This window comes from Lactuca virosa, chromosome 9, assembly GCF_052849685.1.
Source record: "Lactuca virosa cultivar CGN04683 chromosome 9, Lactuca_virosa_CGN04683_v6, whole genome shotgun sequence".
NCBI lineage: Eukaryota > Viridiplantae > Streptophyta > Magnoliopsida > Asterales > Asteraceae > Lactuca > Lactuca virosa.
In genome coordinates, this window is record NC_136434.1 from 32,922,617 (window position 1) to 32,945,588 (window position 22,972).

Below are 22,972 nucleotides of genomic sequence, written 5' to 3' on the forward strand. Positions count from 1 at the left end.
GTTCGGTTGTGGATCATTAATAAATGATCGTAACTATAACCAAACAAACTAACAAATTAATTATAAAGACGGTGTAATGACATCGACCAATTTGTTGTTCAAGTTAGGGGTGATTGGTGTAAAACGAGATGATCTTGAGCCTAACTAAGCTTGAGTTTGGCTCGTCTAACTTTCTAAGGATCGAGATTGAGCTTAATTTGTTTCAAGCTAGTCATGTAAAACTCATGCTCGACTTATGAAAAAACTAATAGAACGGTACCGGCTCGTGTTCAACTTGTTTATCAAACAAGCCTAAACAAACTAAATTTTGATTCGAAATCGGCGAGCTTTATTATAAAAATCTTGAGTTTGTTTTTTTGTTTATTTTAGTTCGTTTAAATATAAAATTTAGTATCTTTGTTAAAAAAAACATTAATTCATCAAAATTCAATTTGCTCCCTTATAGAAAAAGGAAAAATATGTAGAATCATGATAATTAAAGTATTTGGCGGAAATATATATATATATATATATATATATATATATATATATATATATATATATATATATATATATATATATATATATATATATATATATATGAGGAATCCAAAACCTACATCAGGAGAATCCCACATTGACTGAGATGACAAATCCCCAAACAAAAAAAATGAGGATGGGACCTATTCTTCGACTCTAAATTTGGCCCCGGTAAAATATTTATATGTATAAAAATAATACAAAATATATACTTGTAATATCTAAAAGACAAAATTTCACAATTGGTCCCTGTGGTTTACATAATATCGCACTTTGAGGACTTCCTAGCAAAAAATCACGCGAATGGTCCTTAAGGTTTCGTTTCATTGCGCGATTGGTCCTTGACCCTAACCCCGTCACTTTTGTACCATTAGTGAAGGGGTAAATTTGTCTTTTCATCTTGCAGTCACTCTAATAATCCTTCATTATGCACATAATATACGCATGATCTCTGCAATTAAGTACAAAGATCATCTTCCCCAGCTACCCATTACCCTTTCGCATTCATCTTCGTCTTCTCCAACAGAACACAAGGCGAGGATCATCTTCCGATTGAAAACGATAATGGTGTTAACGTTATGGTCAGTTCGTTCCAAACACACAAAAGCATCAAACTATGATTTGGAAAGGATATAATGTAAGTGACTTACTAAAGTGATATTTGATTGTGTCGATTTGATATTACGCCCAAATAGTTGAAATTTTTTTTGTTATTCTTTATTTCAGAGGGAACAAGCAACTTCTTCACTCTAAAAATCCATCATGGTGGGATATTCACGAAAAGCCCTGGAGAAGGTACGTAGATGGAACAATAGACTATGTTGACTTCGTAGATATTGACATTTTCTCTGTGCACGAGTTGGATACAATGGTTCGAGAAATAGGGTACGTAGAAGGGAAAACTTTGTATTATCATTTTCTTATTCCAGAAGTAGAGTTGGACTTTGGTCTGTTACCTCTAGGAAATGATGGGGATGTGCATGTATTGTCAAATTATGTGGAAAAAAATAACCTTTTAAGTATCTACATAGAGCATGGGCATACAAGGGTTAACAGTTATTTTTTGTCCCCCGCCAAGGTTATTATTGAGGAGTTGGTTACTGATGTCTCCCCTGAACTAGATAGGAACCAAAAGAAGGGGAAAGTTGTTGGATCTTCTAGGAAAAAATTAGACTACTCCTAGTCCATTGTGTCATATGGAACATTTGATGGACCTTCACAAGTGATACAGGATAACAAGCCAGTTATGGATGATGAGCCAGTTATAAATGATGAACCAGTTATGAATGATGTGCCAGTTATGACTGATGAGCCAATCATAGATGATGAATATGATGAGCCAGTTATGAATAATCAACCAGTTGTAGATGATAAATATGATTGTGAGGATAGTGCAGATGAAAGTGAATTTGATAGTCAACAAGATGCAAAAAAAAAACAGCGTTTGATGAGGAACCTTTGATAGATGATGTGGAGGTGAACATGATCAACTTCTCTAGTGTACTTGATGAAGACATTGACTTGGGGCAGCCTGATCCGACAAACAATAATACAGAGGAACATGAAAACAGTGAAGATGAACCTTTAGAAGTCTTAGATAATGATGTGTTTGAGTCATTTGCTAGTGAACAAGAGCCTAGAAAGAAATTGTTAAAGTCCATTCTAAAACCAGTTGCTTGTTCATCTGGTGAGGTTCACACTAAAGCTTTTAAGATTGGTCAGACATTCAAGGAAAAGGAAAATATCAGAGAAGTTATTGCCAACTACTCTGTAAAAGAAAGGAGGGATCTACATTACGTAAAGAATGACAAGACAAGAGTTAGGTTAAAGTGTAGGGGTCTTGTCCCTGAATTGACTGGTGACAGTATTAAAGGTAGGGGCAATTTAGTACTTTCCAAGAAAACAACTTGTCCATGGGTTCTTTTTATTTCTAGGTCAGATGAAAAAAACGTTTGGACAGTCAAAACATACGAAGATTGTCATTCTTGTTTGCAAACAAGGACAATGAGGGCTTGTTCATCTAAGTTTCTAGCTAACAACATATTGCATCAAGTTGAAAGTAACCCCAAGATCCCTACACGTGCTTTACAGGAGGACTTAGTACAGAGGTATTCACTTTCAATATCAAAGATGAAAGTATTTCAGGCCAAAGATATGGCAAAACAATATGTTTATGGTGATTATGAAAAGCAATATGGTATTTTGAGAGAATATGCCATGGAATTGAAGTCAAAGAATCCAGGAACAACTGTGAAGATAGATGTCGAAATTGAACCCAATTTATGTTCTGAAACAAGGATCTTCAAACGTATATATATATATATATATATATATATATATATATATATATATATATATATATATATATATATATATGCTTAGGTCCATTGAAGGAGGGATTTAAAAAAGGTTTGAGGGATTTTCTTGGATTTGATGGTACGTTTTTGAAGGGTCCCTTTCCTGGACAGATTCTCACTGCAGTTGGGCTTGATTCGAACAATGACATTTACCCAGTTACATATGCCATTGTAGAGACTAAAAATATTAACTCTTGGTCATGGTTTTTGGAACACTTGGGTGATGACTTAGATTTGAATTCTTCATCTAACTTCACTTTCATTTCAGATCGGCAAAAGGTATCCTCTAACTTCAACAACTTTTACTTTTTTTAATTTCATTTACTAACTTATTTTAATTATACTCACAGGGAATCTTGGCTGCAATAGAGAAGCTATTTCCATCAGCCGAGCAAAGGTTCTGTTTAAGACATGTGTATGACAACATGAAATTGAAACACAAAGGAGATGAATTGAGGGAAGCAGTATGGTGTTGTGGAAAAGTATACAACATACCAAAATTTAAAAGGGCTATGGAGAAACTGAAAAAGCTTAACCCATAAGCACATGAGTGGTTAAGTAAAATTCCTGCAAATCACTGGGCAAGATCCCATTTCTCTGGTAAGTATCAAACTCTTTTCACTAACACATTTCATAACTGATTTCAGAAATTAATTGTTTGGTTTTATATATAGGAAGGGCATTGACTGATAGTTTGACAAATAACTTGTGTGAGGTATTTAACTCCAAGTTAGATGAGGCAAGGGACAAGCCTATAATCACTTGTTTGGAATATATTAGAGAATACCTCACAAAGAGAATAGTAAATGTTCATAAGGTGCTAGACAAATGCAAACGTTCTTTAAGTACAAACTGCAACAACAATCTTAGAACACAATAAGACAGAGGCAAATAAGATGAGGGTTCTATTTAGTGGAGCTGATAAATATCAAGTGACTGGTCTATGGATGGAGCAGTATGTTGTGAACTTGAAAGAGAGGAGTTGCACTTGCAGGAAATGGGACATTACAGGTATTCCATGCCAGCATACTATTGCTGCAATGTATGATAAGATGCAGAATGGGTCAGAATGTGGAGATCCTGAGGCTTGGGTGAGCAAATGTTACTGGTTTAGTACATGGAATGCTATGTACCAACACACAATTGACCCAATAAATGGAAGGAGCATGTGGCCTAGATCTGATTGTCCAACAACCCTTCTCCCACCCAAACATCACAAACAGGTTTGTTCTCATACATGTTTTGTATAATTTAACTTGAAACTATTTAATAAACTTGTTGATATGTAACCATATAAATTTGTTTATAGGTTGGCAGGCCAAAGAAAAAAAGGAAGAGGGCAGTTGATGAGCCAACTCAAAGTACCAAGTTAAGTAGGAAATACTTGATAGTCACTTACAGCAAATGCCACAACAAAGGTCGCAATGCCAGGACATGCAAGGGGCAGGGAGGTCCTAGTGAAGCTGGAAAGGGGAGTGAACAGATGAAGGGGAAACATGGTGTAGCTTAGTTTGTAGTTTTAAGTAATCTTTTGCTATTATGTCTAAGTAAAGTTAGAACATGATTACTAAGTTTGGTTATGGTATGTCAGTCAAAACAATTACTTTTGATAGGTATTTTGGGCATTGTATGTTTGTAACATGATATTGCACTTACATGCATTATGGTTAATGGTAATGCTACTTTGGTAATTAGTTTTTTGGTTATGTTACTGCACATTAATAATCAACATCACACTAACATGCAATCAAATTGACAATTTGCTTCCTTGCTAATATAATATCCATCACATTAAAACTAAACATTAAAATTACATTACATATAATATCCATTACATTTTCTTGTCCCAACATTACATACAATCACAGGGAAAATCCTTCAAAAGCTAAAACAAAAATGGGACCAAAACACAGATTCCAAATCACAGATTCCCCCCCCCCCCCCCCAAAAGCTTCTTGATTTTTTACTTGAAAAAGTAACACATCAAGAAAAACAACCAACTCAGACAAAGTAACCATTTCACCATCATCAATCTTGCTTCGAGATTGTTTCTTCCACGCAACAACCCCGGAATCACAACAGTTGACCTAGGGCACATGGGAGGGTCGAACCATCCAAAAACGCTGCATGTTCCTCCTAACCTTGAGCATGACCAGAATCGACGACCTGGGTTCAAATCAGTCCACGATGTCACCAAAATCGTCGGCCTTCCACAGTGGCATATCACCATCTTCTTCTATTTTGGAATAGAATGTGAGTGGGGAGGGAAGAACAGAGAACGAGAAGTAAAAGGATATGAAGGTGGGGCTTACATTATATACTCTGATGCATAACAAGATGAAAAGACAAATTTACCCCTTCACTAACGGTACAAAAGTGACGAGGTTAGGGTCAAGGACCAATCGCGCAATGAAACGAAACCTTAAGGACCATTCGCGTGATTTTTTGCTAGGAAGTCCTCAAAGTGCGATATTATGTAAACCACAGGGACCAATTGTGAAATTTTGACTATCTAAAATTTGATTCAAGTAATCTAAGAAATTGTATTTTTTTTCTTTTTCGTTTATCTAATTTAACTTCGCGTATAATTTTGTTGTCATTGTTTTATCTATTCTTACCTTAAACATCACTATAATAATTATTTTTTTCTTGATTTTCCAAGTATGTATTTAAATTTAGTAGAAAAATTGTTTATAGTTTTCACGCAATCTATGAATATTTTTAAGTTTTGTAAAATTTTTAAACTTATGTTGGTAAAATTGAAATTTAAAGTTTTGTTTTACGTAAAAGTTTTTATATTAAAATAGAAAAAGAAATTCTTGATTCCCCATTGGGGATCACCAGTCCCCGTTCGAGGTGGAGATGGTGATTAGGGTCCTCAGTATTCCCCGACCCCATTCTCATTTCTATATAGACGTCCTTCCACTTTAGGTGTATAAAAGCCTACCTAATTTGGTTTGTCATCGACGAAAAGCCCAATCGGTCAAAGCTTGTGGAAAGCCTCGCACGACAGGCCAGTCTGTTAAGGCTTATAGGCTTTGTCGAGCTGCCCTCAATCCTAAAATCCCAGTCTGTTAAGGCTTATAGGCTTTGTCGAGCTGCCCTCAATCCTAAAATCATGTTATAATTCATGATTTTTTTTCTTTATATTTTTCGTTAGTTTAGAAGTCATTATAGTTAATTTAATTATATAGCATTATATTTTCATTTCAACATTTGTCGCTTTCCTTATTTGATGGTAATAGCATCATAATGAACGTATTTTAATGTTTACAAAAAAAAAAAAAAAAAAAAAAAAAAAAAAAAAAAAACTTAATTTGTAAAGAAAACAACAAGACTGGATCCGTCTAAAACGAGACCGGTCCGAAAAAAAAATAGTCGTAAGAAGATTGAATCGAAAAAAGACCCATCCGAAAAAAGAACAGATCATTATGAGGTCAGTCCCTAAAAACACTTGATTGTTCTGAGACCGTCCGATACATGTTCAAGAGTGGTCTAAAAAAAGACCAGAAACCAAATTTTATATACATATGATTTTTTATTAATTATACATTTTTTAATTACAGATTATGCAATATTTTTCCTTCTTTTTTTTATTAAATGTTAATGTATCATTTTTAGTAATCTTCATACATCATTCATATTTGTTAACCAAAAATATTAGAGCTGACAATGGGACGACTTGGGTTGGTTACGAGTTCAACCCATTTATCAATTGGGTTGAATATTTCAATCCAATCTAACCTTTTTCTTTAAATGGTTGGATATTTCCAACCCAACCCAACCTTTCAGATAAATGGGTTGTCACCGTATTGATCCGTTTATTAATTTTCAACCTAACCTATGAAATAAATGAGTTAAACCTGGGTTAACCCATTTAAAATAAATAAATAAATAAAATAACTAAAGATTACACCATTTAAATTAATTCCAAACTTAAATAAATTTTCAAAGTATAATAAAAGCACAATCATAATTCACAAATACAAAGAAATTGTTCAAATAACATTAAAAATAGATAATTTCAAAGTGATTTTGAAGAGTGACTAGTGTTGTCTGCACAAAGAAAAAAGATAAGGATTAGGATGGCATGTTTTAAAAAATAAATAACAATACAACATTATAATTTATAAATTAATAGTTAGATTAATACATGGTAATATTTAAATAATTATTTAATTAAATTTATATTAATGTTAAATGGGTTGGTGGGTTGAAAATTGATTGATAACGTTTACCCAACTCAACCTATTTAATAAATGAGTTAGGCGGGTCGACCCATTTAATCTAAATGGGTTGAAAATCTCAACCCAACCTGTTAATTTTGGGTTGGGTTTTGATTGAGTTGGTGGGTTGAGTAGATTTTTGCCGGCTCTAAAAAATATGAAAACCGAACCAAAAAAATCATACTAAAAAAACAACGAGACTAAACAAAAAGAAAACCAATATCAGTCCTAAAAAGACCGACCGCAACTGGACCTTTTGAGATTAGTGTGTCGCCCACCAGCGTACCAAGGCCAGGTCCACGCCCGTCGGGCACCTCTATTTTTTATGATGGTATGTAGGGGTGAGCATTTGGACCTGTGGACCGGACCGGACCATTTTTTTGGGTCCCCGGGCCGGTTCTCGGTTCTCTGATTTCAGCAAAACCGATCTGGTTTTTTTACCGGTCCGATCCGGCCGGTTCTGGGTAAAAACCGGTTTTGAACCGGCTTATTTTTTCAAAAAATTGTATTTTGTAAAAAATTTTAAACAAACATATCTCATTCGTTTTAAGTCGGATTGACATGCGGTTTTTTCCAACGTATAATTTAGAGTTTGTAGATGATTTTAGACTAAAATTTTGTTGTTTTTGGTTTTATATTTGATGAGTTACAATAATTCAAAGATGAGATATCAAAGCTGAAATATTTCAGCTTTTCAACAATAAATTTAAACTTTTATATTCTGTGAAATTCTTTAAACAAACATATCTTATTCGTTTTAAATCAGATTAACATGTGGTTTTTTCTAACGTGTAATTTTGAGTTTGTAGATGATTTTATACTATGATTTTATTGTTTTTGGTATTATATTCGATGAGTTACAATGCTTCAAATATGAGATATCAAAGCTGAAATATTTTAGCTTTTTCAGCAAGAAATTTAAACTTTTGTATTCTGTGAAATTTTTTAAACAAACATATCTCATTCGTTTTAAGTCGGATTGACATGAGGTTTTTTTCCAACGTGTAATTTAGAGTTTATAAATGATTTTAGACTATAATTTTGTTGTTTGTTGTAACATCCCGTTTTAACTAGATTGATTAAATAATAAATCAGGAACCTCGGGAAGTAATTATTATGATTATTTTATATTATTAGAGCTCAAAATTAAATGATAATAAGTGGGGTGTTGGTTTCGGGGAGCCAAATGACAAGATTTGAATCTCTAAGGGTTAAAGTGTGATTGTGGGACTTAATTTGTAAAGATTTTCATAAGTCAATGACTGATTGGTAACATTTTGGACTTGAATTGTAAGGATTTGTAAAGGAGGGGTTGTTTTGGAATTATTGGACTCATATTGAAAAGAATTATGGGAGCAAGGATCAAAGTGTAAGTTTTGGACTTGATTTGAAAGGAATTTCAGAGGGCAGGGTTGAAAAGGTAAAGTATGGGTTGAGTTTGAAAGAAAAGGGGGAGGGGAGGGGCCAAAGGTGGCATTATAGGATAAGTTTGATGAGGGTGGTCGGGTATATATCCTACCGAGTAACCCTAACCCTAACTGTGAGTCCAGCCGCCACCTCCACTCTCGTGATTTCCGGCGTCGCACCACCACATCCGTTGAGGTCATCGTCGTCGCCGCTAAGGCCGAAGATGCGAGCCACCAGCCACGTTGCTGCCGACGGTTGAAGAATCAAAGAGTGGGTGTTGGACGTCGGGGCAGAATGGATTGAGGGAACGAATCGACGCCGCTGCCTTGTTCTTCGCCGGAGGGTGAACGCCTCCTCGTCTCCGTTTCTTTCTGTCGTTGAACTATCGTCGCCGATGTCGCTAGGGTCGTCGAACGCCGCCGTGTTGCTGCCGTAAGAGCCGCTGCTGTCGCCGATGGTGTTGTTGCCGCCGCCGGCCTCAACCACCAATCCGTTGAAGACTAAGTGGGTATCGGTTTCCCATGGATAGCTTACTCAGAAGTGTCATTGTGTTCGCGTGTTGCTTGGTTGAGACTCAAGAAGACTCGCCACCACCGTGGGGTGGTGGCCGTCAATGCAAGACCGCCGCCAGCCGCCTCTAGATGGCTGTGTGTGGGTGTTTAATCTAGTGTGTGCGTGCTTCAGTTGTGTTTCACAAGCTGATGGGTGTCTCGGGTTGCTGCTGCCAGAAAAATACCCAAGAAAAACCACCATGGTTGCCGGCCATGGTGGCTGCCACCTCCGACCACCGTCTACCGCCTCATGGTAGTTGTTTGTGTAATTATTAGGTGTTTATTTTGGGCTAGTGTGTGTGTATCATTGTAATATGTAATCGGAATAATAATAGAAAAACTTGAACCACCACCATGAGGCGGTGGTTGCCGCCTCCTGCCACCACCGGCCGCCGTGTCGGGTGGCGGTGTGCTTTGATTGCGTTGGACCTCGTTGGATGTTTGGACAAGGGGCTACTAAACCCTAATGGGCCAAACGAAACCCTAGTGGGCCCAAAGAGACCCCAATGGACCTAATAAAACCCTAATGGGCCCAATCAGCCCCAAAGTGACCTAGAAGCTCAACCAATTGTCTAATGGGCTAGTATTGGGTTGGAAAACCCTAAGGGCATAAAACCCTAATTGTGTGAATCGCTTGGGACACACACGAGAATTAATTATTAAACTTAAAATAATAATTAATAATCATTGGCAAAGTAACTTAGCAATAATGGACTTAATGGATTAAGTCCTTTAGGGGTTAAGTAAGAAACACTTAACCCTAATCATCATTTCATGTGAAAGCCCTAATCTCACTCGAGCTTTGAATTGGGCCTTCCTATTGGGGCTTTGGCGATTGGACTATTGATGGGCCATCCAAGAACAAGTTAATGGACCAAAGTAATTAGACGGGCTTTATAATAAGGCCCATGTGAGGACTTGGGCCTAATTTGGAAAATTGGGCCATAATTGGGCCTTTATGATTATGTGATAATGGGCCATGGGAATTGGATTGGAATAATTGGATGGGCCTTAAGGAAAGACCATGTAGAGGTTTGGGCCCAATTTGGAAAATTGGGCCATATGTTGGGCTTTGGCCCATTATTTTACTTTTGGGCTTTTGTAGTGTGAGTTGGAACTTGGGCTTGGAACCCAATTATTAATTGGGTATTGTTTGATGTTAACAGTTCCGGAATCTGTCAACCAGCAGCGGGAGCTTTACCTGCGGGACTTCAGTAGTGCCAGGTGAGTTATCCTCACTATACTAAGGGCTCTAAGGCACCAAGGTCGGCCCATTGGATATGTTATCCTAGCAGTGGTTATGGTGAGTATCAGTTAGTGTTGCATGCTAGTGGTTATGCCATTTAGGTAGATCTGTAGGACTACCTGTGTTGTTATATGAATATCTGCATGCCAGTAGTTATGTTATATGTTGATACGTTATGTGGGATGGGTTGAGGTGATACTGCTCCATGCGGTAACCAACAAACCCGGGAGCATTCCAGATACGGGCTAAGGGAGACTCGTACTGTGGGCTTGATGGCAATCCAGATGTGAGCTGTGGGCCCGGATGACAATCCAGACTCACACTGTGGGACCAGTGGAAATCCAGTAGGTGGAGCATTCCAGATACGAGCTGAGGAGACTCGTATTATGGGCTCGATGGCAATCCAGATGCGAGTTGTGGGCCCGGTAGGCAATCCAGACTCATACTGTGGGCCCAGGGGTAATCCAGTCTGTAAAGCTGTGGACCCATTATGTGTTGTTCAGTTGTTATGTTATGATATTGCTGATATTGTTATGTGGACTGTATGTGTATCGGTATTTTGGGGGTAACTCACTAAGCTTTCGGGCTTACAGTTTCAGTTTATTGTTTCAGGTGCATCAGGGGATCGTGGCAGGGCAAATGCATGATCGTACAGCTCCTCACTTTTTATGACTATGTTTCTGGGATACTCTGATATTAAACTATTTTGGAAACATTTTGTAATGACTAATGAGTTTTGAACTGTTTAAAATTTTTTAAATTGGCTTGAATTTTACGGGTGTTACATTTGTGGTGTTATATTCAATGAGTTACAATCCTTCAAAGATGAGATATCAAAGCTGAAATATTTCAGCTTTTCAACAAGAAATTTAAACTTTTGTATTCTTTGAAACTATTTAAACAAGTATATCTCATTCGTTTTAAGTCGGATTGACATGCGCTTTTTCCAACGTGTAATTTAGAGTTTGTAGATGATTTTAGACTATAATTTTGTTGTTTTTGGTGTTATATTCAATGAGTTACAATCCTTTAGACAAATGGTATAAACTATAGATAATCAAAGTTTAACCGGTCGAAATGGCACAATAAACAAAAGCGTATTCGTTTTTACGAGTTGTACCGTATCAAACCCAAAAAAGTATTCATTTTAATGTTGTAATGTATCAGACCCAACAACATATTCGTTTTAACGAGTTGTATCAAACCTAAAAACGCGTTTTAACAAGTTATACCTTATGCATATAAAGTTGTACCAGTCCAAATGGGTCCAAGAACCGGAAAACCCGGACCTGGACTCGGACATGGACCTGGATCCAGTAAGTCTCATCCGGTCCGGTCCACGGTCCACAATATTCTCTGAAACCGGTCCGGTCCAAGAGCCTGTTCGGTCCGGTCTAGTCCAAATGCTCACCTCTAATGGTATCCACCTCCATTTTTCCTTTTAGTTTGTGGGATAGATAGCCTCTGATCTTTTTCTGTAACCTTCATTATATCTATTTCCTGTCAATCATTTGAAAAACTATATCAAATTATAATAAACTAGTTGTGAGACCCATTATTACATGAGTTAATTTAAAAAAAATATATATATAAAGGTCAAAATATTTGAGAACTTTGTATTTATAAGAAAATACGAAAAATAATGAATTATTATAATGAAAATGTTTTTTATCTTTTAATATTAAACAAATAATTTAAATAAATAAACAAAAGAAACTAATGAGCTTTAATTTTGGGAATTTTGAAATTAAAAGATAAGTTGATTAATGAAATTGATATTCATTTATTACTATATTTATTGAAATTATTATATTAAAATATTATGTGGAATTTAATAAAATAAAAAAACTCATAAAATGACATGTGGAAAAAAAAATTAATTTAAAATAATCACAAAATAACGTTTAACAAATTAAATAAGGGTGTGACAAACGGCAAAAAAATAATCATTTATTAGAGCAGATATCACAAATAGAAAATATCTATAGAAAATATCTTGATGGCTAATATTTGGGAACACGACAAACATTGAATTTTATTTATTTATTTGGGCTTTTCGATGAAAGATCTAAAGAAGGAACATTTAAACAACATTATCTTTTAACTTTCTAAGAAATAATAATTAAAATGTACTAATGTAAATACGTTTTGTTATAAAAAATAATTCTGATAAATCTCTGTGATGTGATTAACTATATAAGATATGAAGCAAATTTGATAACTGAAAACGAATTTATTTAAGTAATTTTATATATGCTAATAATAACAAAATTAAAATGAACCATAAACACATACAATCTAAGATTGGCCTCTCACATACTCTGCTACTCGTACTTGACTCTTGAAACGTGAGCAATTATTGAAAATCTGTGAATGAAAATTACCCTCGTGTTTTTGTTGACGTTTTATTTCCTTTAGAATTCTGTTGGTAAGATGGCTTAAATTAATAAAATAGTGAAAGTTTGTTGTGTTATGCTATATTTTGCCTTCATACCAAACCCCTATAACCTAGAAAAAAAATGTTTTTCAACGATTAGATAATATATTTACAAAAAAAAATGTTAAATTGTCGAAAGAAAGTGTGTCTTTTTTTATGTATTTCTTCATACTTTAATCACCACCAAAACAAAAAAAAATGTTTATTCTAAGGCCTAACCTGGGAGCAGGGCCGGCCCAATAGGGTGGGCAAGCTGGGCGACCGCCCCGGGCCTCGCCAAATCTCGGGGCCCCGTAAATTTTGATTACTATATATATGTAGCTGATATAAAATATAATATGCAAAATATAAACAGAAGTAACTTTGGTTGAGATGGTTAAAGTGCTTGTGCGAGGTCTTGTGTTCGAACTTTTTGTGTTTATATATTTTGGAATTTTTATCAATTTACTTGTTAATCTAATACAAGGCTAAAAGCCCAACATCGTAGTTAGGTTTTTTTTGCTTCTTAAGAGATGAAGTCGGCACCTTTCCAAGAGATGACGTTTCAGTTTTCAATAAGAAATTATGACTATTTGATGTTACTCGTAATACACGGGCTCACATCAATTTTCAAGAAGGCAAAACATAAATGGGTAAGCAAGAACCGAAAAGCTGTCATATTATTTTCATGTTGTTCAAATTTGGGTTGCTCTCTTCCGTGATGGATTTTTTGACCATGTAGACGGTAATGCCCCTTGTTCCATTTGGCTCTTGATATGCTTGTCTTTCTCTACGATGTTTTACAGTTTTCTCCTCCTGAGGTGGAAGTGTATACGATTTTTCTCTTCGTTTTGGGATCATCTATACCGTAGCTACATGATTTTTGGTCATTATGGACGGTTTTACCCCTTCCTCTAGTTTTGCTCATGCTGTGGTTTTTTGCCCTGTTGTCGGCATTTCTCATTGTTGTCGATTGGTGGTTCAATAGTTGTTTTCGAGGTACCTTCTCTTTGGCTTCTTTGTATTTATTATCATGCTCGTATTTCTTGTTTTCATCGGTTGTGCCTTAGTGATGCTTCTTTTGATGTTGTTTTACAAGTTTTATGCCCTCTTTACATCTGTTCTAATTTTTTCTGATTTATGAGTTATATATATTTTTTCTGATTTTTGTGTAGGTAAACTGAAAGAGATGTAAACAAAGAGATTAGAGGAGGGATCACTTGTAAATTACTGATATAACGATATTGTCAATGACAATTTTGCCACTTTTCACTTACTTTGTATATTTTCATATTGTGGGCCGTATAACATTAGTGGTAAAAACCAAAAGTTTGACGGTAATGGTGATTATGGGTGTCATATATGAATTTTTTTGATGAAAAGGATGGATAGATGTAGTTGAATGTAATTTTTTTTACATACGGGTGTTTAAGCTTATACGATGTGCTTTGATAATAAAAAAAAAATAAGATTACTTGCTTATTGTTTTAAATTGTCATATTTTATTCCATCCACTTCGAAGGTCCAAAATGGGGCCTCATTTTCAAATTTGCCCCGGGCCCCAAATCGGCTTGGACCGGCCCTGCCTGGGAGACCGGCTTTAGTGCCTAAAGATAGACAAAACCTGTATGTCAGCCATATGTGACTTCAAGGAATTTCTAACTTCTAAGGACTTTGTTATTTCCGAATTCCCATAAGACCAAAGAGAAGTACCATCACCCCGTTAAAAATTAATAAATATTGATTTTTTTTAGAAATTGCCTCAGTCCAATTAAGTAGCGATTCGATATCTGCAACTCCATGAGTATCTATCTATGTTCCTCAATTATGCGATCACAGACCATGTGTACACAACCACTCTCCATTCCAAGAATGTGTGTCCCAGTTTCTGCTCAAAAACTGCATAACCGGCAGCTTGGAAAGATGTTAGATAATGCCTCTTAGTGGTAGGTAGGATGTATATTGAGTCACTGATCTTTCTAGGCATAAGCTTGTTCCAGAGGAAATTATGACCACTTGATATTTATCTTTTCAGAATTATAAATAAATATATTTAATCAACCAAGTACTGTACATTACTTGTTGATCAGTTTTTGTTTGTAGTCGATACATTCAAATTTTTTATAGCGCTAAATTTAAAATTGAAAAAGAAAAATGACAATGACACCTTTTTCATAATTCAACTATATGAAACATTTAAAACATGGTGTGATGAAATACCTTATAATTACCTTCTATAAATAGCATAAATCTACTTCACGTTAATATGCAAAAATTGAACTAGCATACACTGTCCAAACCTGTCAATGAACATGTCTCTTACACAAGAGGAAGTTATGCGCCCCCTTGTCAACTTTCCTTCCAGCGTGTGGGGAGATCAGTTTCTCATCTACGATGAGGTATGTACATTATTAGAAGAAATTAATGGCTATTACTTTTATGTTTATCCATGTGTACAACAACTTTTTTTTATGATTAACAAATGGGTGTATGTAGCACGTGGAGCATGCTACGATGGAACAAATAGTGGAAGACTTGAAACAAGAAGTGAGGGAAGACATAATGACAACTTTGGATGTTCCAATGGAACACACAAATTTGTTAAGATTGGTTGATGCAATCCAACGCCTTGGCATAGCTTATTATTTTGAAGAAGAGATTGATAAATTGTTGCGACATATTTATGATGCATATGGTGATGACTGGAATGGGGGGAGTCCTTCCCTTTGGTTTCGACTTATGCGACAACATGGTTTCTATGTTTCATCTGGTTAGTATGTATGCATAAATGAAATAATCATCTATCTTCCAAAAGAAGCTAACATCGTTTTACATGAATCAAAACAGACATTTTCAATAGGTACAAGGACAAAAATGGAGCTTTTAAAGAATCTTTAGCCAATGATGTTCAAGGTATGCTTGAGTTGTATGAGGCAACTTATGTGAGGGTGCATGGCGAAGTTGTACTAGATGATGCTCTTGTTTTTACAAGAGTTCACCTTGACGAAATAGCCAAGGATTTAGTTCAAAGCAACTCTGCTTTGTCTATCCATATACAAGAGGCACTAAAGCAACCTATACAGAAAAGGTTGCCAAGACTAGAGGCTTTGCGCTACATTCCTTACTATGAACAACAAGCTTTTCATAACGAGTCTTTACTTAAACTTGGGAAGTTAGGGTTCAATTTGCTTCAATCACTACATAAGGAGGAGCTTAGCCAAGTTTCCAAGTATGCATATATACTCCGTCACTTATCTAAAAAAATATAACTTGAATATTATAGGTTGTTTCCGATTTTGCATTTATTATTGAAAATTTGGTAGTTTTTGATAGATTTCAACATGCGCATTAATGTAATGTAGGTGGTGGAAAGGCCTTGATGTCCCAAACAATCTACCTTATGCAAGAGACAGAATGGTTGAATGTTACTTTTGGGCACTTGGTGTGTACTTTGAGCCACAATATTCTAGAGCTAGAATTTTCTTAACCAAAGTGATTTCAATGGCAACAATTCTTGACGACACTTATGATGCTTATGGTACTTATGAGGAACTTAAGATATTTACCGAAGCAATTCAAAGGTATTTTCTAATTATGAACATCATTGAAGTCCTTAAGACATAATTCTTTTAATCTATCAAACTAATCAAGCAATCTCGTATATATAGATGGTCGATTACATGCTTGGATGGGCTTCCAGAATACATGAAACTGATATATGAAGGACTATTGGATATTTACAAAGAAATGGAAGAAATCATGGCATGTGAGGGAAAATCAAATCATCTCGGCTATGCTAAAGTGTCTGTAAGTTTTTACACCTTAAATTAATTTGCAATAATGTTTTATAATCAAAATTCTTACAATGGATGTGACTGTTGTGATCATGTTTTCATTTATAGATGAAAGAGTTTATTAGAAGCTACATGATGGAAGCGAAATGGGCAAATGAGGGATACATACCGACAATAGAGGAGCACATGTCAGTTGCATTTATCAGTAGTGGGTATAGCATGCTTGCAACAACATGTTTTGTTGGCATGGGTGATATAGTCACAAATGATTCGTTCAAATGGGCTCTTAGCAAACCTCTTCTTGTTAAAGCTTCATGTCAAATTGCTAGACTCATGGATGATATTTTCTCCCAGAAGGTATGCATATCGAAATTTGAGATTCAGTTGATTTTTATGACTTCTTGCTTTAGTTTTGATGTGTTGACATATTTTGTTACTAAAAATGGGAGCAGGAGGAGAAAGAAAGGACGCATGTTGCATCTAGTGTTGAAAGTTACATGAAGCAATATGATGTTCCAGAAGAGTATGTACAGGACTTGTTCAACAAGAAAATTGAAGATGCTTGGAAAGATATAACCCAAGAGTCCCTCGTGTGTAAAGATGTTCCAATGGCTCTAATAATGCGTGTGATCAACTTGGCACGGGTGATGGATGTTCTATATAAGCGTAAAGATAGTTTCACACATGTTGGAGAAGAATTAATAGATCATATCAAATCTCTGCTTGTTCATGCTATAAGTATATGAGTTTCAACTTTCAAGTCCGCGTGTTATGCAGTGTTTCATACACTGCCGGTTTTCTTGAAAATGTTTTTTTTTCGCAAGTAAGGTCTCAAGTTATTAGGTGTTTGATAGCTCTGAATGTAATTTATTACTACTGCTTATTTATTAACCATATAAAATTTGGTTTTTCGGTTTACGAGTTAATTGGTTTTCGGTTTGGCGAGTTCAGAGTTACCCCAAATGATACAAGCCAGCCCAAATCCAAATTACAAATACGATAAAACTAATCTATCAGAAAGACAGAAACTGTAAATCTATAATATCAAATAATACTGTACATACAATCAAAAAACAGACAATCGTTTTAAAACTAAGAATCTGAAATTGCAATTGAAGAAGGAAATATTCCAATAACTCAAACACTCTCAAACACTAAAGAAATGGGGTACAAACTTACAGATAAACATGACAATAACTCTTGAAGAAGGAAACATTGTGACGGCTATCAGATTATCACCTGGCTCAGGTTCAGGTTCAGGTTCACTGGTTGGCCCAAGATTAAAAGAACTCGTTAGTCGGAGAAACTGCAGTACACAGGTGGCTGGAGAAAGTCACGAACTCTTGTGCCTTGTGAGACGGAGGGAACGACGGCAGGGGAGGGAGAACCCTAGTGAGGACCGCTAGAGGCCGGAGGGAAGGACGGCAAGAGAGACTCAATCCTTGTAACTTGTGAGACGGAGATGGAGATGGAGATATCGAGTGAAGAAAGTGGGATGAAGGGTCTCAAATCAAACGGTGAATTGAAAACTGAAACCACGGATTGGATTCGGGTATCTTTTTTTTGTGTGTGGTGGGTGGGTGGGGGTTAATATTAGTTATCTAATATTTGATATAAATATAAATTAATCTTTTAAAAGATAATAAAAAAAGACTAAATTCAACTTTGTTTATTTCTGCAAAATCTTTATATTTTTTTACTTTTTTTATTTAGTCCTTATATATAAGTCGGTGTGTTTTATATTTATTGTGTGCTAGAATCCACCAATAAAAATTTAGTAAAATTAAATAATTATTTAATTAAATAAAGAGAGTTATTAAATATTTTTCATAATTGTATATATATTAAATGATATCCATAATTATAATTCTTCTTTTATGGAAACTAATTAAATTCGTCATTAATGTCAGCAATAACATTCTTTCATAATGAATTCGTATTTAGGTTTTTTATGTATGGATTTATGTTTTGTTTTAGGACACTCACTTAAAATACAATAAAGTTGCATGAAATATGAATAACGAGAGTGTATTCTACTATAATACAATCTCATTCTTCTTGATACGAATTCATTCTAAAAAAATATTATTGCTGACATTAATAACGAATCTAATTAGTTTCCATAAAAAAAAGAATTGTAATTATAGATATCATTTAATATACATATAATTATGAAAATCATTTAATATCTATCTTTAGTATGAGCCTGTAATGCATATAAGCTTATATGTGGAACCTTAATGTGTCGTCGTTTTAAATGAAAGAAACTCACTAAGTCCCTTATTTTTCCCACGAAATTTACGGTTCCTATTTTACTCTAAGATATTCCCTTATTCTTCTCTCTTTTTTTAATCGCTTCGCAAGGGTCATCTTCTTCTCTTTTTTTTTTAATCGCAAAATCAGGTAAACACACCCTTTGTCTTTTTTTTTCAATCGCAATCAATAAACATATGTTATTTCTGATTTAGAGTTTGTATTTTGTGTGAACATAGTTAGCTTATGGTGCTACGTTTTATCTCTTGAATAATTATAATTGACTATCCTTGAAACATAAGTATCGTAAGAACTCTTGAATAATTAGTAAATTAAAGGCCTACCAAAGGGCTTCTAGCCCAGCGGTATCAGGTGGTGTCCTCCCTCTTTGAGATCGATGGTTCAAGTCCCGTGGTGAACATAAGTGAAATAGGTGTTAATTTAGGAGTATTATATTGTATTTGCCGGTTTAAAAAAAATAGTAAATTAAAGGCCTGCAAATAATATAATAGTAAAACATATGTGAAGTTCTCTTAAAGTTTGAGTAGCTTGAGGCTACATGGCAGTAAGCATAATGGCCACATTTTTTTTTTTCAATTTTGATTTTGTGCTTCTCAAAGTAAAACACAAGTTAAGTAATATTATAGAGCGGCATACATTAATATGAAACTAAAAACTGAAAAACAAATATATTTGCAGAAAAAATTGTAATACATTTGGTAAAATTCGGAAGTAATATGCATGATTATATTGGCAATCGGTGATAATTATGCGTTTTCAGGTTAAATATCCCCTATTTTCAATCAACATCAATCTTCATTCCTTCTCAACTGAAAAAACCATCATAGTATAATGCTTAATTGTTTGATTTTTTTGAATGTGTAATTGAAATACATGTATTATTTTCTTGGTACAGGGCAGCCATAGGATCATGAATACAAAAATCCAAATAGAGGATCAACCTTCAGAAACACATACAACTGAAGATATGGACACAAATGATTATTTGCAATCAACACTTGAATTTGAGACAAGAGATGGTAGGGGTGTGAACCATGGATGTGACGAAGATGAAGATATTGAAGTAAGTATTATGGGGAAGGTTTTTAATACACCTAATGATCCATATACATTTTATAATCAATATGACTTTGTATATGGATTTGGTATACGCATTCATTAGAACTATAAAAATAAGACAACCAATGTTCCTTATCGGAAGATATATGTGTGCAACAAGCAATGTCATAAAAGTTTGAAAGGTAACAGTTCATGTGGACATGAAAAGAAACGTCGTAGAGATTTAAGGACCGGGTGTCAAGCAATGATTCGTATTTCAAAAAGAAAGGATGGGAAATGGTTTGTAGACATGTTTAATGATACAAACAATCATGAGTTGAGCACTACACCAACAAAGGTAATGAAACATCGTTCTCATGGGAAGATACATCGCTCATTGGCATGTAAGTCTCTTATGGTGCAACTTGGTCAATCAGGGTTGAGGCCTTGTCAAATCAGAAAGGTTGTAAATGCAATGAAAACTCCGTATGAAGTTGATGTTACTTCAAAACAATGTACGAATATTTTATCGGAGCAACGCAAACAATACAAAGGTAAAGAGTTTTATGGTCTTATTAAACATTTCCAAGATAAAGCATTACTATATAATAACCAATATTTTTGTTGTGGATTTGTTTGATGGTGGGTGCCCTAGAAATGTTTTTTGGGCTGATGGAAGATCAAGGGACGTGTATATTAAATTTGGAGACGTTGTTATCTTTGATGTTACATACATGACAAATAAGTTTAAGATGCCATTTGCTCCGTTTATTGGGGTAAATCATCATGGTCAGTCTATACTTTTTGGTGGCGCATTACTAGAAAATGAGAAGGAAGAAACTTTCCAGTGGCTATTTGAGCATTTTTTTAAATGTATGTTTAGCAAATATTTAGTGGCAATGATAACAGATCAAGATAAAGCTATGGGTAATGCAATCAAGAAAGTGTTTCCAAACACTTGACATCACTTTTGTGCATGGCACATTAAGAAGCATGAATTGGAACATCTTCGGCCACTTGTATCCCGTTATAGTGATTTTCAAGAATCATATAGACAATGGGTAAAAAGTTATACGGTTGAAGAATTTGAAACCAATTGGGAAGTTATACGTAATAAGTATAACCCCGAAACTAATAGTTGGATAACATAGATGTATAAGCAACGAATGCATTTGGCTAAAGCCTTCTTGAAGGACGTTTTCTTCGCCGGCATGACTACTAGTGGACGAAGCGAGAGCATTCATTCATTTTTTTATGGTTTTGTTAACTCTAAGACCATGTTGAATGAATTTGCACTTCAGTATGATAAAGCAATTGAAACTCGAAGGGCTACCGAAGAAGATGAAGATTTCAAAAATATGAACTCCAAACCAGTTCTTTCTTCTATTCATCCAATTGAAGAAAAAGCTGGTCAATTTTATATTAGAAAGATGTTTGAGGTTTTCAAGAAAGAATGGATAGAAGCTGTTAACAATTTAACTCATGAGACATTAAGCAAAAACACAGAAGAAATCAGATATCGAGTTGGGCAAGTAAATGTCGATAAAAACCATTGACGAATTGTTATCTTTCATTTCTTGAATCAAGTTGTCAGATGTTCATGTGCTAAGTATGAAACATATGGGATATTATGCAAGCATAGCCTTTATGTGATGAAGAAGAGGAATGTTGAAACCCTTCCTAATCACTATATTCTGCCTAGGTGGACACTTGATGCTAGATACAAGGTGGGTAGAGGTAGCATTGGACTTGAAGAAATAAATGACGAAAATGAAGTTAGTGCCTTAACTTTATGGTGTGTTCATTCGAATAGTACTAAAGCAATTGAAGAGGCAAGTGACTCCCCTTCAGAGATAAAAAGATTCAATACTTTTTGTAAAAAGTTTTTAGAAGATCAAATTATCCGAAAAAAGGCTGAAGTACATGAGAATGCATCTCAAGATTATGGTTTTGGAAGTTCTCAAGTTGATATGATACCTCAAATATCTGTCAGGGACCCTCTTCTTCCAACTAATACGAAAGGGCGTCCTAAAAATGCAAGTAGAATTAAGTCTTCGTTAGAAATGACGAAAAAAAGAACATGCTCTTACTGCCAAGGATTGGGCCATTATACCACTAGTTGTCCAAAAAGAAAGGTAATTATACTTTATTTTATTTTTCATGATTTTCCCAATCTCACACTTATATTATTTTGTATCAGGTCGATGAATCGTTACATGAAAAACAGTGATGAGATGTGTAAGCTTTGTTGGTCTCCAAAATTTTAAGGTAAATTTTAATATTGATCTATTGTTGATGTTCAAACTATTGGTAGTTTAATAGTACATGTTTTCAAAGAGAATTTATTCTTATATAATCAAACAATACATTGATGTTGCATTAGGTTCTCATGTTTCACGGTTCTGGATTATGGTTCTTCAATTGCGGGTCTTTCAGTTATCACAGGTTGCTGCTCGTTGAATTGAAGAGTGTGATAGATGTTTACAAATTACAATTTTAACCATGATTTTCGTCTTAGAGAGAGCTTACATATTTTTCGGTTAATTTATGCAACTTTTTTGTCTGTATTCATCCATTGGCAGCTTTTAAAGATAGAGAATTAAACGGATATATGTTCCTGAGATTGACATCAAATGATTAGAGTTTTTGTATCTGATGGTTTATTATATGTTGGTATTTTTACTTTTGCAAACGTTATAAATGATATTAGAGAACCAACCAATATAGCTTATGAAAACTGATCATTTCACAAATACAGGTTTTTTGTTATGTGATTATACCTACACCATGTTATTTTCATGCTTGCAATTATTTTAGAGAATGAAAGGCAAAATAACTAAATGGTTGTAAATATTGCAGAAATGCAACTTAATATATATTAGATTTTACAAATTTGTAATTGGCATTAAAACGTGAATAAATCATACAATGAAGAGAGCTATATACATGTTATCCTAACTAAAAAAATTTCACTAATTAAATTTTCAAGCAAATTACATAAATATTTTTGCTAGATATTAGTCAGAAATGATTGCATATGTGTGAGTTTACTATACATTATATCTTTCTTGGTTTGCTTGGATTCGTTCCTTGTGCATTTATGATGAATCTTGGAATTCTTCAATAATTTGTGTGAGCCTTTCT

General features: G+C 34.7%; 2 protein-coding genes, 1 long non-coding RNA gene and 1 pseudogene across 4 annotated transcripts; all 4 read left to right on the forward strand.

Annotated features, from left to right (window-relative positions):
- The first annotated feature begins 3,772 nt into the window (after nucleotides 1-3,772).
- Nucleotides 3,773-4,386, forward strand: LOC145139105 (uncharacterized). Its single transcript, XM_079073047.1, has 2 exons — nucleotides 3,773-4,099; nucleotides 4,186-4,386. Exons 1-2 carry the CDS (start codon nucleotides 3,773-3,775, stop codon nucleotides 4,384-4,386), a joined length of 528 nt encoding a protein of 175 aa, XP_078929173.1.
- Nucleotides 4,387-13,110: 8,724 nt separating this feature from the next.
- LOC145137650 (uncharacterized) lies at nucleotides 13,111-13,998 on the forward strand. Of its 2 annotated transcripts, XR_013721160.1 has the most exons (3): nucleotides 13,111-13,375; nucleotides 13,529-13,721; nucleotides 13,898-13,998. It is a non-coding gene; the product is annotated as an uncharacterized LOC145137650 (long non-coding RNA). The 2 variants fall into 2 exon arrangements; XR_013721159.1 differs by lacking the exon at nucleotides 13,111-13,375 and having other exon boundaries at nucleotides 13,387-13,721.
- A 978-nt stretch (nucleotides 13,999-14,976) lies between these two features.
- Nucleotides 14,977-17,434, forward strand: LOC145137649 (beta-caryophyllene synthase-like). The gene is made up of 7 exons (XM_079071777.1): nucleotides 14,977-15,121; nucleotides 15,219-15,492; nucleotides 15,570-15,951; nucleotides 16,085-16,303; nucleotides 16,391-16,529; nucleotides 16,625-16,873; nucleotides 16,969-17,434. The coding sequence occupies exons 1-7, from the start codon at nucleotides 15,029-15,031 to the stop codon at nucleotides 17,260-17,262; spliced, it is 1,650 nt and encodes a 549-aa protein (XP_078927903.1). The 5' UTR covers nucleotides 14,977-15,028; the 3' UTR covers nucleotides 17,263-17,434.
- Nucleotides 17,435-19,700: 2,266 nt separating this feature from the next.
- Nucleotides 19,701-22,058, forward strand: LOC145139108 (protein FAR1-RELATED SEQUENCE 5-like; annotated as a pseudogene).
- The last annotated feature ends 914 nt before the right edge of the window (nucleotides 22,059-22,972 follow it).